The sequence below is a fragment of the Leptopilina heterotoma genome, unplaced genomic scaffold, assembly GCF_015476425.1.
Source record: "Leptopilina heterotoma isolate Lh14 unplaced genomic scaffold, ASM1547642v1 Lhet_17, whole genome shotgun sequence".
Classification (NCBI taxonomy): domain Eukaryota; kingdom Metazoa; phylum Arthropoda; class Insecta; order Hymenoptera; family Figitidae; genus Leptopilina; species Leptopilina heterotoma.
Genome location: NW_025110886.1, coordinates 3,281,246 through 3,294,276, shown reverse-complemented (window position 1 = coordinate 3,294,276; position 13,031 = coordinate 3,281,246). Strand labels below are relative to the sequence as shown.

The 13,031-nt window shown below is 29.3% G+C and overlaps 1 protein-coding gene across 3 annotated transcripts in view; it reads left to right on the top strand.

Moving 5' to 3' along the window:
* Nucleotides 1-11,557, top strand: part of LOC122499581 (ras-related and estrogen-regulated growth inhibitor-like) — a 176,396-nt gene extending 164,839 nt beyond the window's left edge. For 2 of the 3 annotated variants that reach the window (XM_043608025.1, XM_043608026.1), the window contains exon 6: nt 9,918-11,557. In XM_043608025.1, the coding sequence (XP_043463960.1) occupies nt 9,918-10,176 (259 nt within the window). In that variant the 3' untranslated portion in view covers nt 10,177-11,557. The remainder of the gene's footprint in view (nt 1-9,917) is intronic. The other variant, XR_006301347.1, reaches the window with a different exon arrangement.
* The last annotated feature ends 1,474 nt before the right edge of the window (nt 11,558-13,031 follow it).

Genomic DNA, 13,031 nt, shown 5'->3' with positions numbered 1-13,031 from the left:
GGGGTTTTTGAGGATGCTGATTACGAATCTAACATCAGAACAATATTATGTTTATCCTCCACGTCCGTTAACCGTCAACAAAATTTTATTGACGTTGTCCAGCTCTTACCACGAAGGAGGTCGACGTGCAAAAAGCCACTTTTTTTATTTAAAATTTTTTTTTGGATTTTGCCTCGAAAAATATTGCTACTATCATGCAAAGTGCAACAAAAGGACACAAAAATTGTGCATTCAATGTGGCATAAATATGTGCGTCACTTGTTTTCAATCAAACCACATGTAGTGTTAGTCTCTTTTTTATCATTGCATAAAAAATGTCATAATTATATAAGTGGCATAATTATCGTTGATTAATAAAATTGTTTAATAAAATTAAAAAAAGTAGCTTTTTTGCATGTCGACCTCCTTGTGGTAACAGCTGGGCAACGTCAATAAAATTTTGTTGACGGCTAACGGACGTGGAGGATAAACATAATATTGTTCTGAAGTCAGATTCGTAATTAGCATCCCCAAAAACCCCCGAATGATCATTTTCAATCAAATACAATTACTTTTTAAAAAATTGTCCGCCATATTGGATCCGCCATTTTGAATTTTGAAAAAGTGATATCAGATTCGTAATCAGCGACCCCAAAAACCCGCGAGTAATTGTTTTCAAGTAAATCCAATCACTTTTAAAAAATGTTTCCGCCATATTGGATCCGCTATTTTGAATATTAATAAAGTTACATCAGATTCGTAATCAGCGACCCTAAAAACCCCCGAGTAACCATTTTCAAGAAAATCTAATAACTTTTGAAAAACATTAGAAAAATGCAAAAAACCATAAAATACCATAAAAATTGTTAAAAAAAATACTTTCAACTAAAAGGACATGTAATTTTAACAAAATAAAGTTAATAAAATTTGCGCAAATTTAAATTTCATGGTAAAAACAATAAAAAACAAAAAAAAAATTTTTGTTTTATTAAATTTTTTTTATTATTATTGTTTTATTTACTCTATTACCATTATTCCATTAGTTTCAGCATTGTTGCTTACTTACGCACTTTACCACGGGAAGGTTGAATAATGGTTTTTAAAGTGCTTTTTTTGTAAATTTTACACTGTAAAAAATGCCAGAATATAATAACATAGATCGTTTAATTTTACACTTTGGATAACCAATGGGAAGTAGTAAATTTACAATGTCCGAAAAGGTAACATAACCTTCATTGGATTATTTTACACGGTGGCACAGTGTAATTCGCATAAGGGTGATTCTACAAACGAAGGACGAAAATCAAGAAAATTTGGACACAACATTTTTTTCTCATTTAAGGTCTGAAAAGTATTTTAACTTCAAGTTAATGGTACCCAGCAAACACTGTTACAGAACTGTGACAAATAATTGAAGAACATGTGATGTAACTGGTGACTCACAGGGGACTCACTGGGTACGCAAAATGTCGTAGTCAGAAGGTTGTCACAGTTAAGTAACAGATCTGTAACATGGTGACGAAGATACTTGTCACAGTTCTAGAACAGTTACAAATTTCTGTTACTCATATCTGTCATTAAAAAATATTTTAATTAAAATTAAAAAAATATTCCACGCTGTTCTCGCATGTCATACATACCCGGAATATTTATACATGTCGAAGAAAATTTGTTTTGCTATTTATTTAAATATTTACAACCACGAGGTCTCGAACGCAAGACGCAGCTAGGAGTGGATTATAAATCAAACGCTCTACCAACTGCGCCACGGAGGCTCATGAAAGGAAGTTTAGAATTTACATATATAACGAAGGAACTATGAAAATGTGCTTTGTAACTTGAAAAAGGATACTGTATTTGCAACAATAGTATAATTATGTTATGTATAATATACATTATATTTAATAATGTTAATTGAAAAATGTAAATTTTCAAAGTTACAAGCATAAGGAAAGGCTTAAAAATTACTTTTTAAATGAAAGATTAAAGCAATAAATTTAAGCTTAATTAATGAAGTTTCTACATTTTTATAACAAACTTATATTCTATAATTTTTCATTTAAATATAAATAGATTTTACAAAATTCTTTGTGAAATTAATTTATCAAAAAAATTTGCTATTACGAATAATAATAATGTCAAACAATTAACGAATAATTACATTCTCGATTACATTACATGCACCTTTAAAACATTTATGAGACTTTTATACATAATAATATTGTTTAAATAGTCACTAGAAAAATAATAAAACTGAAGAAAATTTAAAGATAGAGTAAAAAATGCTACTGATAGTAGTATAAAAGAAATAAGAAAGCAATTTGTTGTCAATAATTACTATATGAGTGATTCTCCACAAAGTGGTAACTTTTGAATATGTTAAAATTTTCTTTTTTAATTAAATTTTTTGGAAATTTTTTATTTAGATCTTTTTAATAAAGCTTGAAAATGATTATTTTATAGATATTTGAGTTTAATTCTTTCTTTAGTTTTATATACAAACAATTTAAAAATTTGTAATTTAAAGGTTAAATAATTTATTTGAAAAAGTTAATTTTCGACTGTGAATAATTATAAATAGTGTAAATAAGCAAATAATTACTTTAAACTGCTTTAATAAATAAATAAATAATATTTTTACTCATACCTGTTATTGAAATTACTTGTTTTGATACAGGTTAATCGAGGTTAATAATATTTATTCAAGAAAACAAAACACTTCCATTACGCGAAACGAAATTAGGAACTGGAGTTTACAAATCAAAGAAAAAAATTCATTGAAACCGTAAAAATTCATAAAAATAAACAATTTTTGCAGATTATTAAAGAGATTTGCTTACTCTAAATCACTATTATTTTTATTTTTTTTTATACATTTAGAATTCGGCAATTTTGTCGGGTATGGAGTTACATACCATTAAAATACGCTATAAAATAATAGTAACTTTTGTAGTTTTAAATCTAAAAATTATATTTCTTTTTCCAAATTTAACATAAATACAACTTATTAACTTAATAATATTAATGGCAAATAAAATCGCACTAAAAAAGGTAATAAAATTAATGAAAATCAATGAAATTGTAAACTCCAGTTCTAAATAAAAAAAGATTGGGGAAAATATTAAAAAAATATTTTTACACAGATTTTTTAATGGAAATTAGAAAACGACACACTAAAACTTAGTTTTTGAGATGAACTTTCGAATAGAATAAATAAAAAAACGTTTAAAATAAAGTTTGTGCAAAATAAAACATATTAAACTTCATGATTCATGTGTGGAGAAACGACAAATGTGCATTTTTTGAACATATGCAATTGAATTACAACTTTTGTTTTAATTAAAAAATTTTTTCGATTATGATATTACTAAAAAACATATTGAAGATTAATTATGCAAAAGTTTGAAGTAGATTAGATAACAATTTTTCAAGTTATTAAATAGGAAACAGAGGGGAAGCAAAAGTGACCACTTAATGAAGAATCACCCATATAGGTATTTTTTATAAATTATTACGAATTATATTATATTATATTAAAAATAATATGAACTACACCAAATTTGTTAGAAGAGTTTAACATTGTTCGGACAATGTTAAACTGTATATTACAGAACTGCATTGCAACAGATGTTTAGACCAATTACACAACAATGTTCATACACAGTTATAGAACAAGGTTGGAACAACAGTTACAGAAAATTTGCGACATTAAAGTTATGTAACTCTTACCGGTCTTACATCACATTGTGATAGAACTGTGACATAAGCATAATACAGAACTATTCTGTAACTAACTTGTAACTATGTTCTAGAACTCTGTTACAATCAGGTTCTATCACAGATCTATAACTAGTTAGGAACAAATGTTCTATAACACTGTAACCTCACTGTTATAGAATACTTATATAACGTGTTTGCTGGGATACTAATAAAGACATCCATAAGTGGCCAGACAAAATATTAAAAATTACAAAAGTTATGGTTATTTATAAACAATTTATCCAGAGAATTAAAATCGTGTCAAGAAAATTCACATTAACATAAAAATTAATTAATGGATTTTTATAAAATTGGTTACTCGGGGGTTTACGGGGTTGCTGATTAAGAATCCAATGTCAGTTTTTCAAAATTCAAAATGTCGGATCCAATATGGCGGACGACTTTTGAAAAAACTGATCGTATTTGTCTAAAAATCGTTACCCGGGGGTTTTTGAGATCGCTGATTAAGAATCTAATTAAATGAATTTTAAAAAAATTGTTCGATTTTTATTAAATTTGATTTTGTAAAATATATTTAAACGTTAAATAAGTTAATAACCTAGAGGAAAAATTAGAACTAACAATTTACAAGTTACCACCATTTTCGCAACTTTTGAATCAGATAGTTCAAGATTATTTAAAATACGGAATACTTGATGCATAGGGAAATTTCCGAGGACTGAAAAGAAATCGAGTACCCGAAAAAATCGAATGCTAAATACTTTGAGTACACCTCTAGTTTTTAACGTTGAGTTTAATTTTGAATTTACTTTTTAATAATTTATTAATTTATTTTTATTTAATTTATTTAAGTAATTAATAATTAATAATAATAATAATAAATTGTAATTAATTAATTAATTATGATTATTAAAAATTATTTAAAATTTATTTATTTATTTTTATACATGTATGAACTATAAATATAGTAGTAGAACTAAAAAACATAATTAAATTGTTTAAACAAATTGTAAAAACAATGGTTAATTTGAAAAAAGTTGACCTCGGATTGGTAATAAGCGAAACAGAAAATCACCGAGTAACGATTTTCAGACGAATATGTTAAGTTTCTCCAAAATCGTCAGCCATATTGGATCCGCCATTTTGAATTGAAAAATTTTAAAAACTGACATTAGATTCTTAATCAGCAACCACGAAAACCCCCAAGTAACGATTTTTACGAGGATCAATAAAAGTCATCGGTTTAATTAATTTTGGTTGTAATTTAATTAATAATTGTTTATAACAAATTACGGATGGTCTATTTGTTTCTATAAGCACAATTTCACAAATCATAGAATTGTAAAAGTAAGTTCAAGTGTCTAATAATAAAGAACTACTTTGATTTTAGTGGGCTAAACTTTATTCATATAAAAAAATACTTATTCCATTTGTTTGTTTATGTCAATATAATTATTTATGCGAAATGAAAATTGAAAATTCAGTTATAGCAATTTCTTGCAAATTTAATTAGGATTATTTTGAGACCAGAAAATCGAACAATAGTTGAAAATTGTTAGTTTTACGCTATTTTTAGTGATATAGTATACATCCTATCTCAAAAGTGCCAGACGAATGAGAACCAGACGAATGAGAATTTGTCTGGTCACAACACAATCTCCGTCACAAATTGAGACATCTTGGTTAATAGATTAGAAGATTCAATAAAACCCGATTGGTATCACATTTAGTTTAGTTTGATTAACAACTACAACGAACAGTCACTTCATCAGAATGTTGATTTTTAATAATTTTTACATTTTTTGCACTGCCAGACGAATGATAAAAAATTCAGGGGACAAACTTCGCGAAGATATTTTATAAATAAGATATAGAGAAACATCATAATTATTTCCATATTAGTAATCTACAACTATTCAAAATTACTAATTCAGTATGAAATTTCCGCAAAACATTTGAAAAGTGATATTTATTCTCAATATGAACTGTCATTCTCCCAAAGGGACATGCCAGACGAATGAGAATTTAGCACTATAATGTGTATTTTTTGCAAAAAAATATTTTTTTTCGTCGGTTTTTTTTCTGTGCCATAATAGAAACCATTAAGATTTACAATTTCCATTAAAAGTAAAATTATTCTTTCCAAAATTAATATACAAAACATGCTTCAGACATCAAAATTCCCTCTTTTGTAGAATCACCCATAAATTTCACGACATTTGAAAGAAAGTGTAAAATTACACTGTCCGACGGTGGAAAAAAGTTACCACCCGTTTGAAGGGTTTATTAATAACGTATTGTAAATTAACATAACCTCGATAAATTTAACAGTGGTGGGTTTTTTTACTCCATGTTGTTGGTTGTAGTGCAAAGAATTCTTATTTTCAGATTGGAACACAAATGGGAAGGATTTTCTCCAAAGTTTATTCCTACGCTTTTTATTTTTGTTTATTTATTTCTACTTTTAAATTTATATTTTATTGAAATAATATAAAATTTTAAAGTCAATTTTATGTAAAAAAAGTGTCGATTCTCCAAAGTTTAGTACGTTCAAATGAACTAATTGTGTTTATTTTCCATTTTCAAATTAGAATTTTATTAGAATAATGTGAAATTAGAAAGTTAATTTTATGTAAAAAAAAGTGTATATTACACAGTAAAAAAAAAAGTCTGACTCCGTTTACACCTTAAATTCAGCCCATGTATTTCACATAAGTCTGTCCTTGTTTAACGGGGCTGACTCCGTTTACATCATAAATTCAGCCTCAAAAATAGGCTGAAAGTAAAACTTTTTTTTTAGTGTGTATTTGATTAGAATAATATAAAATTTAATAAAAGTTAATTTTTGTGTAAAAATGTATTTCATTTTATTCATAAAAAGAAAAAAATAGAAATAGAAATTTGTTACATTCAGGCAAATTCACACTCCGCATTGGTAATTTTACACGACTCGGGTTTTTTTACTTTGAGGTTATAAAATAACACATAATTTAGGTTATATTAATACGTGGGACGGTGTGGTAACTTTTTTCCACCGTCGGACGGTGTAAAATTACTCTGGCATTTTTTACAGTGTATCTTATTTTATATTTTTTTTGTATTTTGTATTTTTTTTTATTTATATATGCATTTTTTTAAATCAAATTGTCAATTTTTATCTGTTTATACATTTTTTAATATATTAATAATTTCTATTAAATCTTTCTTTTGTATTTTTTATTTCATTTTTATTTTTTTGTATTTTTATATCCATTTTATTAATCAAATTGTCAATTTTTATCAGTTTACACATTTTTTAATATTAATAATTTCTATTAAATCCTTTAAACTTTTTCATATTTATTTTTTACCAGGATATAACAATTTAATATTTTTAATTAATTGTAAAAAAGGATCAATGTTTAATTTGTGTACACGACGGCGCCACATGAACTCGCACAAATGATCAGCTAACCCTGTCGAAAATGTGACCAACAATAGAAGGTTTAATAAGTGTTTGAAAATAGTTTTATTCTAGTTAAACACAGAATGCACTATCTTGAAACACACTTATACGATTACACACAGTATGAACACAATTTAAGCATAGAATTCGTAGTTTGAAAATGGTTCATACAATACTATTAAAACACATTTCCAACATTCAGTAAGAACACTCATTAAACACTTTTCTGACATACATAACAGGGTTCATACAGTGTTTTGAGAACATTAAGTTCACTGACTAATGAAATAAGTGTTTATGAAACACTGAAACGTTCCAATATACACGCATCAAACACATTTATTGTGTTCTTAAACACGCAATTCACATGGAATAAACATTTTATAAAACACTATTTAAACGCTCTTTGTTCCAATTTTTTCGACAGGGAAATTATCTTTTCGAACTCCACCCTGCGATAAAGATTTCATCCGCATCCAACGCCAGGACGATTCAATATTTTGCGTGTGCGCGCCGGTTTCTGAATTGACAAATTCTTCAGAATGATTGACTGTAAGGTGTTTGTAGCCATGGCTTTCAAGATCTACATATCCCTTCCAGCAATCAGTCTGTATCTGAGTGCCAGGAGCAATGTGTTTTTTTATTAACGCAATTAGAGTTTCCTTGTCTCTCTTATTATCGGGACAAATCACTAATCGATATTTGCTAGGATGCCCTCGAAGGATCATCCCTAGGATCCAAGATCCTTCAACGACACGACCACGTTCATATTTTCTACGGCCAATTTTGCATTCATCGATTTCCACTGTTTCACCAACTCCACCTATTTGTCCTTCTTTTTGAAAAGCTATATCGAGAGCATGCATGCACACTTCCCGACAATATGAAAACCTATCAGATATAGTTTCACTTGATACAGCTTGATTTTCTATCGTGGAACTTTCGCGAATTGTTTAAATGAACGTCATCTTAATTGCAAAGCAATAAGTTATCAGCATTACTGTCGCTGCAGATGTGCGGCTATTCTCAAACCAAGTATCAATTGCAACTAAAGAATTATGATTATATTTTCCGAATTTCTGACAAACAAATAAACCGCAAACTAAACGCGATTCATCTACAGTCATATTTTTTGTGTTTTTTGCAAAGCCTCTCACTTGGTATTAATTCTATTTCGCGCAACCACTCTAATACCTTAACACGATCATTTAAGATCGGAATTAATGTAAAAAAGTTATACCTTCTGTCCATTCTCAAGAAATGACAAGACGTTAAAGAAAAAGAGGACAATAGTCACTTGGACTTTCTTCTTCAAAATAACAAACTATTTAAAAATACTCTACAAGTGCAGAAAAGTCAACAGAATAGTACTTCGTACTAGAAGGTATAGAACTCAAATCTGTCCTTTCTCCAAGCTGAAAGTTTTAAAGACACAACTTTGATGTGTGTTTTGGATTGTTGTATGGTTGAACATCGGGACCATAGGCCTTACCAAAATTTTATGGTATTCTTTTTTCTGCTTTATTTCTTTAATTTTAAAGAGATCTGTGACTTACATACAATTAGTAATTTTTTATTATTGACGTCATTCAGCCTTTGCTGTAGCTGAGATACACCCTTTCAATTTCGCCTTTATTAACCGCCTGTTAATTGTGGAAGTAAATACATGAAGATCTTTAATTGCATTTATATTTTTAAAGAATTAATAAAAAAAGTTAACAGATCCTAATATCTTTATATCAGGAGCTGTTGTTTTTTTCAAGTTGAATTGTTCCAAGACTCATCTAATGTTATATATTTGAAAATAAAATATACAAAATTTGAGATAATCTTGAAAAATTATTAAATGTTAATTGTACTAAATTGAATTTAAAATAATAATTTTTAATAAAAAATAACTATAAAGTTTGTTTAAATTTTAGTTTTATTTAAAGAATCTCGTTTATAATAATCGGGCGACTGTTTTGCCTGAATTATGGTTCGTTAGTCGAACGTACAGATCTTTTTAGAACCTTTAATATTTTTTGACCCGCTTAATATTTTATAATCTACGTAGTCTACATTCAAAGAGGAGTTTTTAAGCTTTATTATATGCGAATTTCTATTTTTTTCTAACCGTGTTTAGTGTAAGCCAGAACTTGAAGTTGGATAATGGAATGTTCAAAAATCAAATATCGTTATTTTCACACTCAAACACAGTTTTTATTTTTCGAATAGTTTTCAATTTTACCCTTAAAAACCAATTTATTTTAAAGGCACGCTTTTGTTAACGTGTAATGACTTAGCGGGTACTCGGAAAGAAAAGATCTAAACATTATTTTAATATTGTATTGAAAATTTGGATGAAAGGGAAAAATTTGAATACTTATTTGATTTTCTATAGTTAATTTCAAGATATCTAAGCAATTTTACTTGTATATATATGTCGGTATCCAATATTGGAAAAACTACAGTCCAACTGTACATTTCGACTTACTTTCAGCCCCAAAATGAAACTGAAATTTCTTCCGCAAGCAAAAAATTTATGAAGAACATACTAATTAACTTTAATTTTCGATTTTCGGGTACTGTGAGAGGATGAGAAGAACTTTTCTTCACATTGTTTAATGACCATGTCTCTCATGTCATTAAACCATGTTTAATCTCCCATGTTCGAGCTTTCCCTGAGAAAAAATAAAATAAAAGAAATAAACCCTCAGATTCGAATAACTCACCGCAATGAAAATTTTAAGTACCAAATAGTTAAACACGCTCTGTAATTCTTTTGTTTCAGTGAGGTGTGTGTGGACGAGGGTCAACAGTTATCCTTGGCCCATGGCTGTCAATTTTACGAGGTCAGTGCCGCAGAGAGTCCTGCAGGTGCGGCCCTTGCCTTTCAAGCCCTCCTTAGGGAAGCTCGTTCCGTACAACTCCTGCGTGCATTACCTATAAGAAGAAAGCTCGGGGTACATTCGGTTTCGAGGGTATTGGGCACAATATTCGGCAAAAATACCACCAAGGACCGAAAAAAGAGACCATCGCTAAGCATATGACGCCTTCTGTGCGCCCTCCTCCTCGGAGGACGTAACGATCCCGAAAAAGGAACCAACATTATTATACTCAGCAGTAATGTTTACGCTAATCGCTGATGAGATACGATAATAAACTCTTGGTTCCAAGTCAATTATTTTCAGGGATGACCCTGGAAAACGGAAAAGAATCTCCAAGCTCTCAGGCTCTCTACAGTTGACCGAGGGAGGACATCTGGCGACCCTGAAATCAAAGGACGTGCGATCTGAGCAGGTGGAGTTTCTTGCATTTATGAAGATTCGTCACGAGTATTAGGATATAGCTTGTCACGTGACCAGTTTGTTCAGAAAAGTATTAAACATGATTTAAAAACCCAGAGACAAAACGATTACCAGGATTTTCTCTTGGTGACTTATATTCATATATATATGTATATGAAACCAAAGAAAGATAATTTGTTTTATATCAATGATGATAATAATTTTACCCCGCAAGGTAAACATTCCCGTTTTGTATTAAATTTATCTAAAGATCTCTTTATCTAGAAATTCAATTGTCTCTTTTCTAAACATTCAAATAGGGACAGTCAAAGAAGTTATTTTAAGATTTTGATTTAGCTATATAAAAAAAGTTGAGGATGATTTTGATTTTGAAAAAAGTAATAAACTAAGAAAACTTTTATTTGAATCAGATAAAACTATTTTCTAGTGGATTTCAAATTATTAATAATCCCAAAAATTAAAATTATTTGTTCTTTCCTTAAGATTAAATTCGCAGTAAGAAAAAAAGTATTGGAACTCTGAGTCTTACTCATTGACTTTGCATCCATCCAAATCATGAAAATTACGGCTTTAGTTGGATGGTGAATGCGTCTTCGGTTTTCACAAGTTCATTGATAAAAATTCATTGATTGATTCCACTTTTCTACAGTCTTTTAGTGTTAAAATCAATCATTATTTGTGCATTAATCAATGAATCTTTCTTAATAAGTTTGTGAAAACAGACGACGTATTCAGTTTGAGCGATTAACGCATTCAACCCCATTCGTCATTTTTATGATTTTACATTAGTTGAGTGTCAACGCCAGTGAGTAAAACCGAGAGTTCTAATACTTTTTCTTCATACCTCGGTCGAAAGTACGTACTTCCCTCTGCGATTTCACAGCAGAAAGTCAAACATTTGTGCTTTGGTTGATTTTCATACCCAACCTCTATTACAGCGGGAGTAAAAGAATTATCTGTCGGTAAAAACACCACTGTCGGTAAATAAGAAAATTTCCAATTCAATGACAATTTAACGAGTAATTGTTATCGCAATATAAAATGAGAAAAAAAATTATCAAGAAAACTTTTTATACTTTATAAATTTATTATCCACAAGCTCCGAATATTGAAATGAACGAAAGCTTTTGCTGATATAATTATTTTCAAAAATTATTTTAATAAACATTAAAAACAAAAATAAAATAATTAAAAATTTTTTAATTTCTTTTTCAATACGTGCCAAAATGTTATAATAAAATTTCAATAATTTGAAGAAATAATGAAATTGTGTTCATTAGAACGTTTAGAATTTTAGAAGCATAAAATTAATTTTGTACCAACAGGAAAATTCTTTTAAAAGTATAATATTAATTTATCTTTTACATTTTTTTTCGTGCCTGCCCCCGACCAGAAGCACTCGCTTCGCTCGTGCATCAAATGTCGGGGCAGGCGAATATTGTTTGCAAGAGAGAGACAGAGAAAAAACCAGAGCTTCACGAGTGTCCGCTAAAGGCGTTGAAGCGGGGCCGAAAGTAAATAAAGATGGCCGGCTGTCAAGTGAAATACAGTTGCAATTTTCTTAAAACATAAATTAACGAGCGTACTTTCGACCGGATATAAAGAAAAATAGTATACATTACACGGGCAGAAATTCGAAAGCCCTAAACTACGCGATGATGCCCTCGGCTTCGCCTCGGGCATCATTTCGCGCAGTGCAGGAATTTCGAACTTTCTGCCCTTATAATGTAATGTACTATTTACTGGGTTATCTTTTCTAAGAATTAGTTTTATTTCATAAACAGATATTTTTTGAAACAACTAAATAAGTAATGAAATAAAATGAACTGAAAATTGAAATAAATATTCTGGTTTTATGAAGTGTAGTATAAATTTGTATTGAGAGGCAATGACCGTTTGTTCTTGGGTGAACAACCCCTTCTCATTCAAAATTAGAAGGGATTAGCATTCGACAACCGGAAATCTTTAGTGAGAAGTGGAAATATTGGACGCGCGTGACAAGGATGAAGTTCCTGCAAGGTGAGAGTGGAGCTGTATAGGTATTACTCGAAATAGTTAAGGTGGACATTTGTATACTCATATCTTTTGAAGTGTCACTAGTCTTCTATTCATTCTAAGAAGGGTGATTATAGACACGGACATTCCATCGACAATTCGGCGACATCTGATTAATCGTCGAATAATAAAATTATTGCTCAAAAAATGGTTCATTCAGTTTTTCTATTTTTAAAATTTAAATGTTACTCCGATTTTCTGCCAGCAAGTTACCTGAACTTGAATAGTCTTATACGATAGTCAATTAGTTTACTTTATAGAATAATAATTTACGAAATTACCGGAGTCAAAATTTAGACTCTCTTTTGAACCTTCTTACGCTCGAAATTTTCAAAATTAATCTAATTCAACTTTGCACCTGTATCTTCATTTTAGAGGCATGTTATAGACATTAGAGGACTACTTTCACATAAACCAAAATTATTATTCATATATTATTATTTTAGCAATGGCAATTGAAAAATTTAAAATGCTAACTATAGAAAATTATTCTTTGACATTTTACAAATAAATACAATCTGTGATAGTAGTTTTGTAGTATG